The sequence below is a fragment of the Odontesthes bonariensis genome, chromosome 24 (assembly GCF_027942865.1).
Source record: "Odontesthes bonariensis isolate fOdoBon6 chromosome 24, fOdoBon6.hap1, whole genome shotgun sequence".
Lineage (NCBI taxonomy): Eukaryota > Metazoa > Chordata > Actinopteri > Atheriniformes > Atherinopsidae > Odontesthes > Odontesthes bonariensis.
The window spans coordinates 25,110,560-25,132,692 of NC_134529.1; the positions used below are offsets into that span (position 1 = coordinate 25,110,560).

A 22,133-nucleotide genomic window follows, 5' to 3' on the forward strand; every position below is an offset into this window, starting at 1 on the left:
TGGAGCAATTTTTCTGCATCACTCTGAGACAGGATGTTCCTGATTTTGGCAATATTACGAAGGTGAAAGAAGGCAGTCCTACAAACCTTTTTTATATGTTCGTCAACAAAGATTCTGGTCCAAAATAACTCCAAGGTTGCTCAATGTAGTACTAGAAGCCAAAGAAATGCCATCTAGACTAAGTTTATAACTAGACAGTTATATACAACTTTCTTTTCTGAGAAGCAAATTTAGATCCAAACCCATGTCCTGCTTGATCCTGGCTAATAGAATGAGCTACTAGAAATAATCAATCAGTAGAATCTCTCTTTATTGTATCTTTATAACTGTCTTTCACAATTACTAAACATAACACCTAACATAATCACTGTGTTTTTTATTTTTATTTAAACTTTTCCTATTTAATTTATGTATTTTTGTTCCTGCAACTTTGTGACGCTTTTTTCATGTACCATGAAAAATCCACTTTGGCTCGAATCATACCCAACTGTAATCACTTTGCCAAATGACTGCAAATGTATTCAGAACACATTGCAAATTGTTCTCAACTATCAAATCTCAAAAGTCACAGCAACTTTTAATTGAGACCACTTTAGAATACGCCGTTCACCATGGGCGTCAGTTTGATTTCAGAAGTGCTGGGGACAATTACTATAAACCTGAGTAAGGTTTGAAAAGTGCTGGGGACAATTACAAGCTAGGCCCATTACTTCCGAATTGAGGTTTCATGATAAATAATAGGCATTGCATTAGATGATGCAAATTGACGCGATATTGTCCCCATATTAAAAGTTAAAAGCCATCTGCGCGGTCTTGTTTAGGCTGTCGGAAACATCCTGTTCGGTTATTACACAGCCCTTGACACACCAACAAATCTCAGACAAACCTCGACCAAGCAAGAGCACATCAGGAGACGTAGCCTGGCTACAAACAGCCCTTGCCCTGACAAAGTTTTCGAACATTGCCAGGCTATGAAACGACGGGCAAGAGTGAACGAGCAGCAACGCCTCTGTGAAATAAGTTTTCATTCATTGTCTATCTCGCCTGATATGCATCATAAACACTGACGAATCTTCACCTGCAACACCAGCGACGTCTTTCATCGCTCGTTACACTGTAACAGACTGCAGACCGCAAGCGCAGTGTGTGGGAGCCAGTGACGGACTGGGGTAAAAAAACGGCCCTGGCATTTTGCAACCACAAGCGGCCCCGTTGACCAGCATTTGCCAAAAGCCGCCCCCCCCCACCACACACACACACACACACACACACACACTTCACCACATGACGCATACTGTAAGCATTTATTGACACGCAATGTCATACTACATAAATAGGCAAAGAAGATGGAATGATGAGGCGATTCGCAATAGTAATTACTTGCAACACACAGACATATAGAAAAATGGTGACGCGCACCTTCAATAGAAACATTGGTGAGCGCACCACATCAACATCCAAAACTCAAGTTTCAGAAACCGAAATTAAGCTTCAAACTAGAAAAAACAGGCACCGGGCATCAAACTTGCCTGCACGCACGCACAGACAGACAGACAGACAGACAGACAGACAGACAGACAGACAGACAGACAGACAGACAGACAGAAAGACAGACACACACACACACACACACATTCGTCCACTTTGCTCCTGCACCCTGTGTTTATATGCAAAAGTCCCTTCTTTAGATCCCTGTCCACTCGAGAGAGACCCAGCTAATACTTCATGACAAGACAGTTATGGTAGTCCAACTTCTATGCTAACCAGAATTGTATCTAAATACAAAGCAACATGGAGATACTGTAAAATTGTCAGCTAGACAAGCCGTTAAATCGAGAACCCATTATCAAGTCATGAAGATAGGAATAAGAACAACTACAACAGCCCTGCCATAGATTACCAGGCAGTTACCACAAGCTAAACAGGTTTACACATCGTGAAAAGTGTGCCTTGTATTACTCTTTAGGTTAGCCAGACTAGCCACAGACTAGCTTATGACAGTAGGCTCCACACTGATTTAGAAAAGTGAGTGACAATACAGACAGACCCTACGTGAAGGAGATAAGATGAAATATAAAAAAAAAAAATAGTGCCACGGCGGACACAATGATTAGTGGAAATCCTTCGGCCCCTACCTTGTCTTGTTCGTAGCGTCTGTGCAACACATCTTGTTAATATCCATATTTGTGTAGTTGCTATCCCATTGTGAACGTATTTCTTGGCGATTGCAGAGACAAATCTGTTCAATTTGTCCCTCTTTTTCTCCGCTCTCCCCTTCTGTCGTTTAATACCTCCTCCTGGTCCTCGATTCATTTTTTTAAATTGTTGTAAGTAATCCATCCGCGACATCTACCGTCCCCGTTTATCTGTTACTTTTACCAACAAGCTACAGAATGTTGAATTTTCTACGTTCAATTTTTTTTTTTTGGCGGGAGCCGGGTAAATGAAATTCCCACAAGGCAGTGCTTTACTCCAGTTGTCTCAAACACATACAAAATATAGATAGATATACATTTATTTTATTTTAAACATTTTTACATCGTACGAAGATATATTCAGATAAAATAAAATAATGTAATGTAAATTAACCATAATAAAACACATCATCAAGGTTGCACCGTCAGTGTGTAATGTATAGGGATTTCAGTGGTATATATAGCGAAAAGGTGCCATTGAAACGTCAGTAACAAAGAACTTTTTAGGGTGACGAGGGAGCGTGATGACCGACCGGGACTGCTCAGTCCGTGCCTGATGGGAGCGGAGTGGATTCAACATAGTTGCTATTCAGCAATGGGGGCTGATCGCAAGCGCATTCATACAAGGAGAGTGAAAGCAGAGCGGATCAAATAGTCTTTGGTTAGGAGAATGCCATGATATAAAATTATAGTTTTTAGAAAAAGCGGCGTTTGCACTTTCTCTACTTTTTGAAAGTGGTGGGGACAAATCTGCTCGTCAGACAAAGTGCCGGGGACGCGTCCCCACCGTCCCCGGCGGAAATGACGCGCCTGCCGTTCACTAAAATAAAGGAAGTCAGTCAGAGAAACAGATGTCGGAAAGCAGAAGGGTTGGTTACTCTTGTTTGTGTAGCAGATTGCTTGCATGGATTAAAGTGTTAGGATTCCCTCCTGTGATGCCGTCTGTTTTTACTGTCAGGGTTTAGCATATCTCCCAAGTGAATTAAATTATCTCCATTGCTGTCTCTCTGTGGCCTCTTATCCCTTACTCCTGTTCTATCTCATATTTTGCTCTATTTGTTTTGTTTCTTTTTCTTGCTATCTTAATCTTTGTGTCCATCAATTGCTTTGTCTTTCATCACAGGTACCTACAGCCAGTCAGCAGCCATTCAAATGAGAGAAATTGTGGGTGGGGAAGACCACAGAGCAGAGGAGGTACTGCTTAGCCATACAGGCACTTCCGATCCACCAAATCATTATCCCCCACGGACTCAACAGCCCCCAGCTCGCAAGCAATCCATGGGTGGAGAGCATCATCTGGGGCAGCCTAATTCAGACTCCGGGCTAAGGTCCAACAAGCAGGCAATGGAGGGTCTGGAGGTTGCAGAAGTAGTCAGGGTTGGAACAGGTATCACTAAGGTTGCTAGCCAGGGAAGCGCAGCTGGGGTCTCATGCTTCTATAGGCCTACTCGCAGAGGTTCCCCAAGGCCGAGCACCCATGATCACTTTGACATCAATGAGCACCTGCCCTGGATGATAGTTTTGCTGCTCTTGCTGGTGCTGGTGGTAATCGTGGTGTGTAGTGTGAAGCGGAGCTCCCGGGTACTGAAGAAGGGCCCAATGCAGGACCCCAGTAGCATCGTGGAGAAGGCAATTCAGAAAAAAACGTCTGCTCCTCCAACGCAGGTCAGAGAGAAGTGGATCTACTACTCCAATGGACAAGGTAATCCTTTGATTTAATCTTTGATTTCAAAGTCTTGGAAGCTGTTTTAAGACTGTTGTGGGTTACAAATAGTAACAACAACAACAAGAAAAAGTGCTCTAATAAGGTACTATTTAACTGCAACTCTCCACAACAACTTCATTTTTTGCTGGTCTAAAACTTAAGTTGGGGAAGAGCAGCATTTTTTTCATCTGGGGTTTGGCGTAGATTTTGAAGAACAGTAATTAGCTTCTCTATAAACAAGCATCAATCATTACACAGCTTGCATGTTTTCTCAGGACTATTTTCCATAGGCTCTACAAGTATAGCTTGCATGTGAGGATAGTAATTCCTAGTTGCACACTGATTGTTTCAGTCTAGTGTCATGATGTCCATTAGTTTTGCTTTTGAGTTTTGTAGAACCATCTGTTGATATGATCGAAATGCTGTTTGCATCTAATCCAATCAATTCTACCCCAGAGCACATGGTGTAGAGGGCGATGGTTATACAAACAAGGACATGACCCTGTTGTAGTACCACCCTATTGTCACCATCCACCCCCAACATGCACACTCAGGTTCCCTTACAGATCTCAGTTCTCCAATTTCAACTCGGTGCAGTCTTGCTTTCCACTTTTGTCTTGTTTACGTTTGTCTTCTCAGTCTCTGCCTTTGTCATTTCTTCACACTTTCTTTTGCTCATTTCCTCTTTTGTTTGTGTTCTTTTTTTTTTAACTCCTCCTGTCCTTCTTTTTTTGTTAACCTGCCTGTGTATTGGCTTCCAGTTTTTTTTTTTACGTGAATAACTCTAAAACTTGTTTACTTCATTTATCCTTTTCTCTATCATTTTATCATTTCCCTTCTCGCTTTCTGTTTCCAATCAACTCTCAACAAGCTCTCTTTCTTGTCACTATTACATCATGGCCACAGGTAGGGAACATTTTTCTCCACTCTTTCAATTTCACTCTGACATCGAGAATGAGAACCAAACTCAGGGGACACCTCCTGCCTGAGATACCCGAGTCTCCACTTAGAAACTTAGTGAATGTGTGTGTGTGTGTGTGTGATAAAGCTGAGCCACCCGTTACTCTCTCCCTGCTCCCTCGGTGACTGACCACAGAGAACTGGAATTATCTGGTTTCAGCTGCATCAGGGTTGTTGTTTGGTTGGCAAGGCACATCAGTGGGTCAATTGGGTCTTTTACAGGACAACAAAGAGATATATAGAGAGAAGGAAATGAAGAGAGAGCGTGAGTGCAGGGTGTGTGTGCTTATGTGTGTAGTAAAGGTTGCATGTTTGACATGGGCAACATTGTTGTTGACTAACCACACTGGACTTCCCTGACATTACCGTACAGCTTTAATAGCGCAGATACTTAAGATGTTTGATAAGGAGAAATACAGAGTTTGAAAGGAGGAATCAGAGACAGACCCCGGTGGAGATTCAATTCAATTCAATTAATTTTTATTTATATAGCGCCAAATACAACAAATGTCATCTCAAGGCACTTAGATAGTAAGTCCAATTCAAGCCAATTGGAATTCAATTGATGTATTTATCCTTCAGGCTTCCACCAAGGGCGAATAATTTGGGAAATATGACCAGATGAAACGCAGTTGCGTTTGACAATCACCTCTGAGGCTTTTGAAAATGTAACATAATACAGGCTGGTTTTCAAATTAACCTTTTTAAAGTGCGTACGTGTGTTTTTTACGTTCATGTAAACATTCGTGTCCCCCTGATTAGATGTGTAATCCCGAGCCCATGTGTATGCATTTATGTGAAGATGTATGTATGCACATGCAACTCAAACAGCCAGTTTACACTGCTATTTACTCTCTGGAACATAAAACAAAACTGTTTCTTAATCCTTCCAAGGTGTGTGGCTGGCTCCGCTTGAAGGTTGTAATACCCCTTTACTAGAGCTGTTAAAGCACTTGGGCAATAAAGGAGAAAAGGGGAAACGTCAAAGCACAGATCACACACATACAGTGCTTAGCATTTGCTTAGAGCTGGTCAGGATAAAGTGAAGACTGCTACTCCTCCACAGCAGGGCTGAATGGGGCTTTCCGGGGCCACAGGCCAGGTTTTTCTATTGCATAGGAGCTGAAAAAAGTTATGTGCTTATCTCAAATGAAGGTGTAGCTGTCAGATTAAAGGAATCACAGAAATGTTTTAGAAATGTTACCTTGAGAGAATTAACTGTCTGCTGATTTTCCCATCTATTACCTAAACTTATTACCAGAATAAAATTTACTGGCCACATGGTATCAGTTAAAGGGACATTATGTAATTTCTTCCCCCATCTAGTGGTGCAATTTTATTTTGCAAAGTCGAATGAATTTGCTCTCTAGCGCCTTGCGTTTTCAAATGTGCGTTGCAACTTCTTGAACTACGGCAGGCGGTATGTGTCAAGATTCAAGAAGCTATAGCTTCAGACTCAAGGTCCATACAAACAAAAAGACATCAAGACACACAGTACAAAGGATTACATAACACACATACAACAACACTATAAATACAGATGACAGATAACATGTCAGATAACATAAGTTGACATAGCCTTTGGTGTACAAATCATATTCCGGGAGTTACCGGAAGTGACGTTGACGCAGCGGTAGCGTTAGCAGCAGTGTGTAGTTGCTATCTGGATGTTCTTTTAAATAAACTCCCAGTAAACTTACAAACTTTCTAATGCCTCGTTTTGTGAGTTAAGAGCCTATGTGTACTACGACAGAAGTTTGGTAACAATCAATGCATTATTAGTGGGATAATTTACGAGATAAAATCTATTTACCATTAGCGCCGGTAGCGGACGTGACGTCAAAATGACATAATTTCCGCTTCCAGGCCTGGCGTTGGGGATACGTACCCTACCCGGGGACCATATGATCCAAATTGATTTTTGGAACAGGGGGCTTACTCCGTCCACTCCACGCATTGACCTGGTATTGCAGTATCTCCAGGAACGGTGCACTAAAAAAAAAAAAAAAGGCCTGGCGTTGGGGAAAACGCGATTCGAAGTGCTTTTTGTCCCTCTGGGCACTTCGTCGTTTTTCATAGACCGGAAGGACATGGCAGCCTCCATAGAGCTTGTCCATTCTATGTAGATACAGACAAGTTATTCTTCACTCAGGAGGTGAGATTTTTGACAGAGATAATTTTACACCAATGAGGACTAATTTATGAATGAATATGTTGATTTGAGCTAATAAATGACTTAATTTATTACATAGTGTCCCTTTAAGAGAAATATGCTGCGAATGCACCCACGCTCACACATACACGCAGACACACGGCAAATATTTATTTACACCCCAATCCAGAACAATTGGTGACACTTTTTCTTTCATAGAACAGTAATGGCTAATAATTGTATATCTTTCTTCAAGAATTAGATGTCAGCAGTGATATTTGTGACAACCTGTAACACACCTTTGTTTTTATTACTAAAGTCACTGACAGGAATATAGTGCTAAATGGGAGAATAGCCTTTGAACTTGCATGTTTTGACAGTCTGTGGGTACCTTCATGTCCTTGATAATCTTAAGCTTTTCGTATACATTCTCCTTTTAATATTTCCTTTACACTAAATCAGACTGAGGGTGAGCGGGCTAATTTTCATAGCTGAGATATTCTATGTCCTCAAGGATGGAAATGTAAATGTGCAAACAAAACGGGAAATAATTACCACCCAAATCATGCTCATATACCCATTTTACATTTCCCCGTTTTACATTTAGAGCATCTTCACACTGCTTCATGTTTGATTCCCCCACTTCGAGGGGTTTGAACCCAAAGTTGGTAACCTAAGCTCTGGACTGCACTAGAGTAATTTATGCTCTTCCAGGCATCACTTGCTTGACTGAAGTCAATCACAATTAGCATTTTATTGGTGACAGCTTTTTGGAAATTACAAGCTGTTCAGTAATTTAAATTTGAGAGGAAACTTTAAAAAATATTATTATAATGTGAATTTGATAATCTCTTGTTTTAGAATAATTACTCCTTCTAGGTTTTTTTTGTCATTAAAATGCCATATACAGGTCAACCAATAGTGGTGTATAAAGTAGGCAAAACACTTTCACACTTTCTCAGCTATCCTAGTTCCATCATGATGTGCCACCGTCAGACTTTCCAGCATCGAAACCTGCTTTCGTGAATGGATCACATTCATCTTTAAAGATTCCTATATTCAAGCTACACCAGTTTAATCCTTCATCGCGTATATTTTCTGATGTTGTGACTGTCTCTGATGTCTAATAAGATGGGTCAAATGATGACTGTGCTGCTCCTTTACACAAAATCACTTTTTACACACTCACACACACGTCTATCAATAACCAACAAAGGCTAACAAAGACCAAATAAATTTGTTTTCACACCTTGGTGAAATGATTAATAACCACTGACACACTTCAAGGTGCAGATCAGTTCAAAACCATATTGTATAAATCAGCACCAATGTTGAGTTTAATCATAACAAATGAAAAACATCACTATAAAAGTTTAAGAGCAACAAGTAAAAGTAGTCTGTGCTGGGTGTGGTCGGCAGCCATATTATTTACAACATATATATCCAAAGTAAGATGCAGATTGTTGAGGAAAACATGAAGGAAAACAACATTGTACCTACCCACCATCCTTCCTTGTTAAACATCCACACTTTTAATAATGCCAAGTTCCACATCCAAGCCCAGCGGGGAGCCATGTGCCAGAATATACAGCTCTTTGCAGTATCAGGGTGGGCGGGGTAGCCTGCTCTCACTTCAGCCTGGGACTGATTGTGAAGAGTAGAATTTGAGGAGGTTGTTGCTTGGTTGGAGGTACACAGCGCCTGCTGCGCTCCCACACATCTGCACACACATTTCATCAATTTAATTTACTGTGTTCCTAAATTGCAATGAACATGAGAGGACTGTGTCATGTGATTAATTCAAGAGAATGGTATTTGTAGAGATGCTGACACACACAACACCCCTTCTTTAGTTCATGATGCACAATATTACAGGGTATAGAGGTTAGACAACTCACAGGGTTCTATTTGTTTTTTTATTTTTTATTTGAATTACTCTCATTTGAGTGTAAAGTGGTCAATCCTTTGTCCTGGACAATTCCCTGGAACAATATTCGCATAGTCGTCTACAGTAATCAGTCTTTTTTTTTTTTTTTTTTTTTTTTACTGAGGCTCCTAAAAAATTTAAGTTAAATTTTAAGAACAATTTTTTTTCTATCTGAGGATTCACATTTTCCCTCAAAATCAAATTAGCACACATCTTTCAAGTCTGCTAAAGTAACCAGTCTATTTCAGCACATTTTTCATAGAAGGTTGTATTACTTGGTTTATTACAAACATAAATTTGAAAGACAAGTTTACATTAAACATTTCCTGTCTCAGTTTCACACCATGTTAAGGGATTCTTTTTTTCTTTTGAATTGGGGTTGTGTAAAATGTTGGCATCTTACCCACAGTAAACAGCTGTTAAGCACTCTCAATTTTAAGAACCAGCCAACTTGGCATGCTATAAGTCTAAAAGAGGTTGAATTGGCTTTTGGATTCAAGGTAAACACAAAAAACTTGTGCTAAAGGAAAAAAAAAATGGACCAGACTCGGTGAATAATAAGGTGAAATTCATTCTTCTCTGTCAATTTTTTTGTAATGACCAGATCAGAAAACCTGATAATTCAACCAGACACAAGCTTAGTGAGAAAGATTTATTAGACCAAAGGTGCTGGACAGAAGCTGAATAATGCAGGAGTCAGTATACTTCTCCAATAAAGATGTTGATCCGCAAAAGGTCAGATTCTGCTCCTGGATGCAGAGAACAGGGCTAGACAAGTCAGTCAGGGGTAATCTAAAAACAGGAATTTTCCTGAGGATCCAAGAAGTAGTGATGTTACCTCCAACACTGAAGCTTCGAAGCACGCTTCAAACTCGACGGTAGTTACACCAAGCACACCCCCAAAGAAAACATGAATGACAATCCAAAAATGTTCACATTGTTTTTAAATTATTATTGTTTCATGGGTACATCTTTAATGAGGTACTAAAAACACATATATACAACACAGATAATATATATATGACATTATAGTGTTATTATACACACAAGAGATGCATCACATTCGCAGGGCTTCATTTGGTGCAACAATCGCTACTGCCGGTATATGTCACCCAACCAAATTGGTTATCATAACCAAATTGAATGAAGCTTCGGGTAGTCCACCACTTTATGACACAATGGTTCAAAATGATTCAATGCTTCAAAAAGCCTCATTTTGCCATCACTACCAAGTAGCTCTTCCAGAGGCAGAGGTTCTAATCCACAAAACAAACTCAAGGTAAGGCGGCAGGCAATGGTCATGGACAGTAGATCAAAAAAGGCAAGGCAGCGAGGTGAAGCTAGATATCTGCTGGCTGTGAGGCTTGAGATAATCTGGCAGGGAACTCTGGCTGGAAGGAGCTAATATAGGCAGAGACCAGAGTGAGAGACAGCAATCATTAATCAGGGACAGGTGAACATCATGAGAACAATTAGTGGCAGAGCAAGGAGCAGACCAGAAGATGAGCAGATTCCAGCCTGCAACATTACAGTTTTGGGAAGATGTTTGCTTAGCTAGTCCATTAGAGCGCTCTGATTGCTGTCTACTGTTGGCAAGACTACTCAAATGTATGCACAAAATGTCCCCGTAACACCATGGGATGTGCAGGTTGTGGGACCAGTTCATTCTATGCTTGCAGAAATTATTTGTGGCTATAATAACTGAGGTGTTCTAAGTAGGTCATTTTATATTTTGGTAATGGCAGTTACTGAAAGCAGCAGGGAGAGGTGCAGCCTGTGTGATGTGAGGGAGAAATAGAGTGGGAAGGAAATGATGAGTAATCACAAAAAAAGCATTTGAACTAGTTGTTATTTACATCTAATTTAAATGTTTTTTAAAAATTCAAATCAGACAGTGAAGAGACAATTATGTGATATTCCCATAGCTGTGGATGCTCACACTCAATCCTAGGGTCAATTTTAGAATAACCTATTAACCTAACACATGTTTTTGGATGGGGGGACGAAGTCGGAGTACCCAGAGAGAACCTACATGAGGGGCACATGCAAAGTCCACACAGAAAGGTCCCAGCCAAGATTTGAACCAGGAACCCTCTTACTTTGAGGTAAAGGTGCTAACCACCACACCACTATGCAGCCCACGTTCATAGGTCACCATCCAAAATTCTCAATTAGGAAAAAAAAAAAAAATTTAAACTAGTTATTGTTCATTTCTCCTTTTTTTCATGACCTCTAAACTATCATCCTATGATTTTCAGAACACCATGAGCAATGGAGCAATGCAAAGAAGTACCAGAATATTATCTATGACAAACCATCACGATACTCAAAATCAGATTATGACAAAAACATGCGCTTTATTTGATCATTGTTACACTCTGATAAAAGCAAGACAAAGCTTCCTCAATTGAAAAACAGCCTTGTTCACCCACAATGGATAGTAATACCTGAATGGTTCCTCAATTGACCAGTCAATTCACTTTTGTTTTCTAACTGCCCGCTTCAATGCTTTCCAATGACAACTTCCCAGAGGGTCCTGCTTAACAAACCATCTCCTACATTGATCCTCCTTGATGCATATCTTAAAGCTATTCTTGGTACATCAAATGAAGAACATGTAGACTCAGAATACATTGAGGTTGAACTATTTCTGGCACTGGGGTTGCCTTGCCCCCAAAGTCACGTGGATAATAGATTTTTGGGATTTGGGACACAGCACATTGAACCCCCTCATATTTATACTTCCAAAGAGAAAGAAAGAGGCAGTAGCATGTGAAACTTATAACAATAAACTCACTTGATCATAGTTCTTCCCAAGGCAAAAACTTAAACATGTCAGCATATTGATATACTGAATCATCACAAAACTATGTAGGTAATTTAAGTGTATCCACTTAGCTGTGGCAGTGAGGCATACAACGCAGGGGGATTTCTCTTCTGTCACTTTGTGTCAAAAAAGTGTCAAAGTGGATGAGGCTTGACAGGCTCTCAGCCCAGAAGGTCAGCATGCGAGCTCCTCTGGCTCTCTGTAGGATCATGCGAGTTTTGAGCAGAAGAAGGGGACATGTGTGTTTCCCTTTTACTTGTTTCCATTTGAAAGCTGTTTTAGAGGAGTCACTGCAAAATTAGGTCAAATTCAATTCAGTTTTATTTATATAGCACCAAATTACAACAAATATCATCTCAAGGCACTTAAATAGTATAGTCCAATTCAAGCCAATTGGAATTCAATTAATTGTAATCATAATTATTTTCAAAATAATCCAATTGAAGAGGTTTCTGGTTTTGGGTGAGATTTAGTTATAGTGTAAGGGGCTCTTCTTAAGGTTAGCTTAGGTTTAGGAATTGGGTTCATGGTTCAACTAAGACTACTGTTTTGGATTCCAAGTGAAGAATAATTTGGCATGTGAGACATGTCAGAGTGTCTTTGTAAGCATGTGTACAGACTTCACATGTCAGTGTAGACATGCCTCTTGACTTGTGCATGCTTTCATTTCTGTGTATTTACAGTTCTGTACACGTGAGTGCTTGCATGTCTGTGTCAAGCCATACTACTGGCTTACGTCCATTTAATCTCTCTGCTCTTGCCCGACTGACTCCTCAGAGATTTGTGCACTTACCATATTTGCTGCTACATACAGTAATCAGGGATCAACCTGATGCTTATCAAAAGCAGTAGATTTATTTCTGTGAGGGTTCTACACAGAGTCATGGCCAAAGCGGTTCACTAAGCTAAATGTGTTGAGACTGAATTAGAAAAAAATCATGTGACTTTCATTCTTGCCTTTTAAATAGTGACTGATAATTTGTTGTGGTTGTCTGAGGATATCAGTTAAAAAAAAAAAAAAAAAAAAAAAAACCCGATACAAATAGAGCTAAATACAGCTCTACATCATAACACATCGGAATTGGATTGGTGATATGGTTGGCAGGATTAGATGATCAACGGATTGTCCCTTGATTCTCATGGTTAATGTGAGATCACTGGCAGGTAAAGAGGACAAACTTTGAGCTTTTATGAGAATGCAACAGGAATATGGGGAAGGCAACATTATTTGTTTGTCTCACAGATACATGGCCTAAGGAATGACTTAACACCTCTATCTGACATTCAAACTGTATGGGTGTACAAATACTGCAGACAGTGAAGGAGGAGGGATTGCAGTGCTTGTTAACAACTGATAGTGTAATCCTGGACACATTACTGAGATGAAGTGTCTCTGCAGCCTAGATGTTCGCTATAAGATTCTGTTCATGTTGACTACTGAGAGAGCTCACCTGAGTAATTTTCTGACGCTACAAAAACAACACCTCAATTCATTCATTTTTATAAAAATCCTTAATAAAACCTCTCTTTGCTAAACTTCAACTTTTCAAAAAAATTGTAACAAATTGTATTTATTTTCTATCATAACAACAATTTTATACTGCAACAGTATAATTTCCTTTTGGGTATTATCAAAATATTATATATATGTATATATAAAATTGATACTGTAAGGAGGAGTTTCAACTCCCACCTCCGGCAGAGCTTCAACCATGTCCCGGGGGAGGTGGGGGACATTGAGCCCGAATGGGCCATGTTCCATGCCTCCATTGTTGAGGCGGCCGACCGGAGCTGTGGCCGTAAGGTGGTCGGTGCCTGTCGTGGTGGCAATCCCCGAACCCGCTGGTGGACACCGTCAAGCTGAAGAAGGAATCCTATCGGGCCTTTTTGGCCAGTGGGACTCTGGAAGCAGCTGATGGGTACCGACAGGCCAAGCGGAACGCGGCCTCGGCGGTTGCTGAGGCAAAAACTCGGGCTTGGGAGGAGTTCGGGGAGGCCATGGAGAACGACTTCCGGACGGCCTCGAGGAGATTCTGGTCCACCATCCGGCGACTCAGGGGGGGAAAGTGGTGCACCGTCAACACCGTGTATGGTGAGGGCGGGGCTCTGCTGACTTCTACTAGGGACGTCGTGAGTCGGTGGGGGGAATACTTCGAGGGCCTCCTCAATCCTACCGACACGCCTTCCGATGAGGAAGCAGAGTTGGGGAGCTCGGACGTGGGACCTCCCATCTCTGGGGCTGAGGTCGCCGAGGTGGTCAAAAAACTCCTCGGTGGCAAGGCCCCGGGGGTGGATGAGGTCCGTCCTGAGTTCCTCAAGGCTCTGGATGTTGTGGGGCTGTCTTGGTTGACACGCCTCTGCAGCATCGCGTGGACATCGGGGGCAGTGCCTCTGGACTGGCAGATCGGGGTGGTGGTCCCCCTCTTTAAAAAGGGGGACCGGAGGGTGTGTTCCAACTATAGGGGGATCACACTCCTCAGCCTCCCTGGTAAGGTCTTTTCGGGGGTACTGGAGAGGAGGATCCGACGGATAGTCGAATCTCGGATTCAGGAGGTGCAGTGTGGTTTTCATCCTGGCCGTGGAACAGTGGACCAGCTCTATACCCTCCGCAGGATCCTGGAGGGAGCATGGGAGGTCGCCCAACCGGTCTACATGTGTTTTGTGGACTTGGAGAAGGCGTTCGACCGTGTCCCTCGGGGACTATTGTGGGGGGTGCTCCGGGAGTATGGAGTGCCGGACTCCTTGATATGGGCTGTTCGGTCTCTGTATGACCGGTGTCAGAGTTTGGTCTGCATTGCCGGCAGTAAGTCGGACATGTTTCTTGTGAGGGTTGGACTCCATCAGGGCTGCCCTTTGTCACCGATTCTGTTCATAATTTTTATGGACAGAATTTCTAGGCGCAGCCAGGGCGTTGAGGGGGTCCGTTTTGGCGACCTCAGAATCGGGTCTCTGCTTTTTGCGGACGATGTGGTTCTGTTGGCGTCGTCGGGCCGTGACCTTCAGCTCTCACTGGAGCGGTTTGCAGCCGAGTGTGAAGCGGCTGGGATGAGAATCAGCACCTCCAAATCCGAGACCATGGTCTTCGGCCGGAAAAGGGTGGAATGCTCTCTCCGGGTCGGGAATGAGATCCTTCCCCAAGTGGAGGAGTTCAAGTATCTCGGGGTCTTGTTCACGAGTGAGGGACGAATGGAGCAGGAGATTGACAGACGGATCGGTGCGGCGTCTGCAGTGATGCGGGCTCTGCACCGGCCCGTCGTGGTGAAGAAGGAGCTGAGCCAGAAGGCGAAGCTCTCGATTTACCGGTCAATCTATGTTCCTATCCTCACCTATGGTCACGAGCTGTGGGTAGTGACCGAAAGAACGAGATCGCGAATACAAGCGGCCGAAATGAGTTTCCTCCGCAGGGTGTCTGGGCTCTCCCTTAGAGATAGGGTGAGAAGCTCGGTCATCCGGGAGGGGCTCGGAGTAGAACCGCTGCTCCTCCGCATCGAGAGGAGTCAGATGAGGTGGCTCGGGCATCTAGTGAGAATGCCTCCTGGACGCCTCCCCGGTGAGGTGTTCCGGGCCCGTCCCACTGGGAGGAGGCCCCGGGGAAGACCCAGGACACGTTGGAGAGACTATGTCTCTCGGCTGGCCTGGGAACGCCTCGGGGTCCCCCCAGAAGAGCTGGAGGAAGTGGCCAGGGACAGGGACGTCTGGGTCTCTTTGCTCAAGCTGCTGCCCCCGCGACCCGATCCCCGGACCAGCGGAAGATGATGGATGGATGGATGGATGGATGGATAAAATTGATATTTAGCTAAATCAGCATAATAAGCAGTCTTCCATCATTATCCATTTATTAAGGCGTTCTGTTAAAAGAAGGGTCATGTTCATTGCAATGAAATAGCATGCTATCCAGTCTAATAGTTTTTAGATGGAAAGTTAAATAACTTGGATGACTTGCATAGGTTTTATCAATATTATTTAATGTTATAATCCTGTCCTATATAAAACCATGATGTAATTAATTCTGTCATTATATCTTGTAATAACTACAAGACAGTTTGTCTTGGCTGCTAATAGATTAATTCTTTTAGCAGTGTGTATGTGAATGCATCTTGGTCAGACTGAACCGTTCTGCACTTGGTTACTCATCTGTGGCTAATACTGGCCATTCTTTTCTTACATACATTAAATTATTTTGGCAGGCAGGTTTCAGTACTAGGCTATGTTGATGTAGGTGGACGTCAGTTTGCAAAGTTGGACTGATGTACTGTTGAGTATATGCTTATTTGCATATAGCACAGAGAAGTGAACTTTTTCATGCCATACTTAAACTGTCGCATATGTCTACTTGGTATTGAGTCACCCAGGATGCACTAATGTCATCTACATCTTTGCCTTTGTACATGTCCAGTCATAATTCATAATTAATTTTGATGGGCTTTTTTATTTGCAGTTTCAGCACATATTAACTCACCAGCTGGTAGAACACCAGTCACAACCAGTGCACATTATTTCATCATTAAGAGTTATTACAGAGGACAACTCAAGTCTTCTGAGATTATAAACTTTCTAATGGTTGAATATTAGGCTTAAGGTTTACCATCAGTAAGTAGTCCAAATTTATACAATGAAATTACCCAAAGCTGAACTCAGCATGAAACATTGATGTAAAAAACATTCCCATCCTTAAGCAGATGATGTTTGTGTGAATAAAAGCCTTACTTATATAGTCAAAAGCAATTTACTGTGCTTTGTATTATGAATCATGTACAGCAGATAATATGAAGCAGCATAACAGTTCTTTATAGAAACACTATAGTCCATATACTTTAGATAAACCACTCAGGGGATAAAAATAAGGTCAGCTTCAACATGAAGCACCTCAAAGAAGCACAATAACTCATTCTGTAATTAGGTTAAGACAGATTTCCTGACCTAATTTTTCATTTGTCAGTTTTGTTTCATGTATAGCTCACAAGATGGTGTGAAAAAAAAAAAAAAACCTAAAACCTGTCTCTACACACACACACACACACACACACTCACATTTGCGCTGCCTTTTCTGTGTCAAACAAAACAAGGGAGCTACTGTATTTCCCCCCCCTCGGATGAGTCAGCGTTCATGTTTCCAGCCGAATCTTTGTCATGTCATATAACAGTTGGAAAGGAAGTGGCGCAGAGAGGGTATGAACAGGATGTTTGGAGTGGCATTAATGAAAAATCAGTAGTCATGGCAGGAGAGATGCCAAGTGAGTGTTCCTCATGAGAGAGGCTGTGATATACAATGTGAAGCAGTTAAAGAAATGACTGGATCCCGATTTAAAGCGGCACAGTCAAAATGTGCTGTAGTCCGAAGGCAACTTCCTCCAGCACAATTTACAAGTCTGACAGCTGTCTGCACAGCTTTGACAGTTGTTTGATTAGTTGACCAAATGAAACCCATCCAGTTAATCTGTACATGTCTACAAACAACACCTGTTTGCAGCTGAAGAAGGACAGCTTTCCTTAAAGGCCAACTTCAGTCCTGTCATAAAAGTGCCAGTAGTTGGAAAACAAGTAGAAGAGTCAGATGTTTCACCTAAGGTCCGTGGTTAAGTGCAATTCAACTCAAAAGCCACAAATAAAATATATTTTCATTAAAGCTATGGTAAGTAATCCTAGAGAGCTAGCAAGAGAGCTAGCAAGATTCGAAAGTGTCCCCTCCTCTAAGCTCCCTCCCCATTCCGTCAGTGCTTCATCCAAAGCCGGTAGAACCGCGTGCGCACACGGAGCAGAGAGCCGATAGAGGGGGGCGTAGGCAGAAAGCAGAGGCATCTGATTGGTTTTTTGTAGGCTGATCTCGGATTGGTCAGCTTTTTCTCAGTCCTGCAGCTGCCACAGAGGTCTGATTATTTTCGTCCCTTTTTCTAAATACATCTTGTATAGATTTCTCTCAGGATAGACGGACCATTTCACCCAGTATTACAAAATGTGTTTCTGAACAGGATTACCAACCATGTCTTTAATGGAGCCGCCTAAAGTTATTTTAGCACAGACGCTGTTCTTTTCCTGTGCCCCACCATGTCCCTTTTTCTAAGTCTTTTGATCCTGAAGCTTTTTTTTTTTTTTATTCAAGATGGACTGTAAATACAACCCCTTAAACATAGACACAAAGTAGTTGTCAACATCTGGCCATGGACTAGCTCTGCTAGTGTGTTGAGGGGATAGTTTTGCATTGCTCTAACTGGACATTTATTTTCAAAGGTTTCTGTGTTATACATTTTTATTGTAAATTTTGACTGTTTCATCAACCCATGCCAAATTCGCTTTTGTTTTGTTTTTCAGTCATCTCTGTGTGCTGGAAATGATCTCTTGGCAATTGTTAGTGTCCACTGCAGTCATTGGTCAACCTAAAATGCAAATGAAAAAGTGAAGGAATCCACAAAGTTGAATAAAAGTTGAGATTAGATCCTTCTAACGGTTGTTGAGACAACCATCCAATAAGTGTGACTGGTTGTCAGACTAATTTTTTTCCTAAATCAGTCAAAGCTGATGGAATTGAGGCTGAGTTGACTCGACTTTTAGTTCAACTGTTTACACAATGTAACTGAGTTTGACATGGCTGCTTAGTGCCCATGTCTAAACTCCTTTGTTGTTTCCAAACCCAAGCTGTGATCAGATGATGTCACTTGACTGGGTTTCCTGGGCTTGACAAAGCTCCCTCAGATCCACAGAAGTCATGACACAATTCTTGACCAGCTGAGTGCATTTCTAAATGGTGGAATATCCATTCAAAGCCACCATATAAAATGGTTTACATATTGGTTTGAACATTCACATTTTGTCAAGAGTCTACGACGACAACACTATCATTTTTTCAAATATTTTGTTTGATTTTAGAAGCATATAATTGTATGTGTTAGATATGTCAAATAAAAGATTCATTAAAGATAAATAAGAAATAGTAAAACTAAGAAAAGCTTGTTTTTTTTATGTGTCATAGAGTTTTGATCAGATATATGAAGGTATGGAACTTTTAATGTTCTTTATACCAACTCTGAATGACATTTCTTGTAGTTTGATTTATTTAACTGCTCATGGGTTAAAAAGTTTCAGTATGGATTTTCTAACTTTTCTTTGTCTCTATCTGTTTATACGCTCAGGGGTGGATATCCTGAAGCTGGTAGCAGCCCAAGTGGGCACCCAGTGGATCGACATATATCAGTCGTTGGCCAATGCAACGGAGCGTGAGGTAGCCGCTTTCTCCAACAGCTACTCATCTGATCATGAGCGAGCATATGCCGCTCTGCAGCACTGGACCATCCGGGACAGCGATGCCAACCTGGCCAAGCTGATCAACGCTCTGCACCGGCAGCGTCGCATCGATGTGGTTGAGAAAATCCGCTGTGTCATGGAGGACAACCCACAGGTAGGTTGGATGGAAGTGTGGACAAGACTTTCTGTTACCATTGTGCCCTGCTCTGAATGAGTTAATTTATTCAGGAGTAAAGCAGGGAAATGTTTGTGACTTTTTCAATCTCCATATCTTCTCCATCAGTAGATCTGTCAACATCCGTAAGATGTACTATAGTAGACACTGTTCCCTGTATGTCTCCTCCGTTAACATCTAATCAGGAAGGAAAGCTTTCTGGTTTGTCTCCCAGAGGTTTAGCTGCATTCCTCACATTAAAGTAACAGTTTACTTTGAGAGGATGATTTCATGTTTCAGCACAAATTGCAGTCTGTGTTGCAGCTGGTCCCTGCATTCTGCAAAGTTTGGAAAATTGCTTGTTGGGGTAAGTGGGTTAGTAAGGAAGTGGCGTAACTTTAGATCACATTTCTCTCTGTATGAGGCCAGAATGACTGTGGAGGCTTAGAAAAAACCTTCCAAAGTTCTATTATGCTGAAAGATCATCTTGCTCAGGTGGTTTGGGTCTATTAGGAGGGAATGATCACAGCAAATCAATACAAAGTTGTTCTGAATGATCACCTTTATCCTATGATGAAACATATTTATCTTGATGGAACTAATCTATTCCAGGATGACAATACTTCGATCCAAAGGATGAAAATAATGATAATAATGATGTTTATCTTGGGCTGTCTGGTCATATCTCATGTGATTGGTTAAAATGCCAGATGACAACTCCCTTTTCTTTTTTTTCCAAAATGGTTAGCATTGAAGCAAGCACATTTTATTGAGAAGACATCAAAGTCAAATATTGTGACATTTTTTTTTGCAGAATTATTTGTTAAACAACTGTTTTTTATGAATGTCAACTGTAGTGGACATTAATACAGTAATGTTTTGATGAATGAGCTTAATGGCTCCAAATCATTGTAAGAGATCGAACTGAAGGAAAAAGCAGGTAGTTGAGATAGATTCAGATTTGGACCTTTCAGGTAATAGAAAAGAGGAGGACTTTGAACATGTGAAACTAGGAGATGATGCGGCAAGAACCAGGAGTAGCACATATGTTTTTATTTCTGTTCGGTCTCATTGCAAAAAAAAACTTTGTAGTCATGGAAATGGACACAGAATTTGCCAATATTGACACCCAGTGACAAAATACAGTAAATTACAATTTACTGTGATTGGGTTTTTCTACAAACTGTAACAACCGTAACGCATGCATATTGCTATGTATCAACAGCCTTATTTCAATCAGTAATCCCTATGGACTTTGTATTTCCCAAGTATTGTCATAGAATATATGCAAATTATATTAGATAAACACTTCTCTCTGCTCTCTGGGCTTTCTCTCTGCCTTAAATTCAATTCAGTACTTACTTTTCTCAGGTAATTGACATTATATCCAGATATGACAGCATACACAAACCAAAGAGAGCTCCATATAATTGCAGTACATTCAGTTCTAATTGGAAATGTGTAATCATCTTTCTGACTAAAATGCATGGAAAATCATTTTTTATTTTTCCCAAACTATGGGATGTGCTGGATATATTTTATGTTATTATTCACATAAAGATTTGATCAAAACAAAACAATATCAAGAAATCAAAGTAAATGTGACTTTATTGTCTTACATTTACATTCCCAACTTTTTTGTTTCCATCTCTCCACACCTTACAATATCTTAAGAATTAAAATATTGTACAACTGGGTAAACTAGCTATGTAGGCATACGTATACCAACAACACAGAATTAAGTGACAATGGCCCTCTCAGATAAATGGTTGATGACCTAGTTTATCAGTAATAGTGGATATCAACAAACCACAGGGCTTGTGTTCTGCATTGCAAGTGCACTGCAACTGTTATATTGCCTCTGCTCTCACGTGTTTTCTTCTCTTCTAAAAATTACTTCTATAGGGGCCAAGCTATTTTCATGCCATGGTCCTGTCTCACAAACAAAAACCTGATACCTTGTCGCTCTGTCTCCACTACATTCTGTTAAACCTCCACATATACACTGACACGATGCAGCCTGTTGCATGCATGAAGCAGGATGATGGCAAGTCGATAGCTCAATGGTTTCAGCAAAGAACTCATATGTCCAGCCTCACTATCAGTCCCTTGAGAGCAGCATGGTATTAGCCTTACACTCTAATCACAGAGGAACAGACGGGACACACTGGATCCATCATCAACATTTACTTTGCTTCTCCACTTCCTCCTTCTCCTCTTACATTTCACCAGTTTGTATCAAATTAGTGCTCTTGACCGCACTGTCCAAGGTCAGTACTGCAACACTTAGATTCTTGTTCTCAAAAAGACATGTCAGTCAGTTTTAAATGTTTTTTTCATCACTTAGTAATTATCATCAGATCATCTCTAGCAAATGATCAATACTTGATAAGATAGCAGATACAAAATAGTTTCATGAGGAAGGCATGGCTGATTTATCAAATGGAAAGAACTTAGAATTAACCTAGACATTTTCTATTCTTTCTGTCTTAGGCTGTTTTTCATGTCAAGCACAAAGGTAGGTCCATTAATTAATGGTTTTACCCGAATGATAGATAGATATCTCATTTATTTATATAGGATAGATATAGATATAGATATATGAACACAACAGTTAAGTACTACCCAGAGGTCACTGGGAGTTTCACATCTTTCAACATCAGTCACCTTTATTTAGATGACTGATCTGTGTTTGATAAGGCTGGAGTTTGTGCTTAGGTATGCCTTTCCTCTCCCAAAGGGTTAAAGCCATCTTTTCCTTGGCCTCAGTTATATCCTTGATGGCTCTGCTCCCTGCCACTGGAATGATGCCAAGCTGAACGCTCTGTAGAGCGATTACCCCATGGATCCAAGCGAAAGACAGGCTGTTTAAGATTTGGTTTGTTTTCTGAAGTCTGTATAGTTCAAGAAGTCTCACTGGCCTGCATTGCTTATATAACCCTCAAGGTTCTCTCAGAAGACAAGAAAAATAAGA

The 22,133-nt window shown here is 41.2% G+C and overlaps 1 protein-coding gene across 1 annotated transcript in view; it reads left to right on the forward strand.

Moving 5' to 3' along the window:
• tnfrsf21 (tumor necrosis factor receptor superfamily, member 21) overlaps window positions 1–22,133 on the forward strand; it is an 87,882-nt gene that overhangs the window by 23,694 nt on the left and 42,055 nt on the right. Inside the window, exons 3-4 of the mRNA XM_075458565.1 lie at window positions 3,319–3,897; window positions 18,894–19,159. Of these exons, the coding sequence (XP_075314680.1) occupies window positions 3,319–3,897; window positions 18,894–19,159 (845 nt within the window). The remainder of the gene's footprint in view (window positions 1–3,318; window positions 3,898–18,893; window positions 19,160–22,133) is intronic.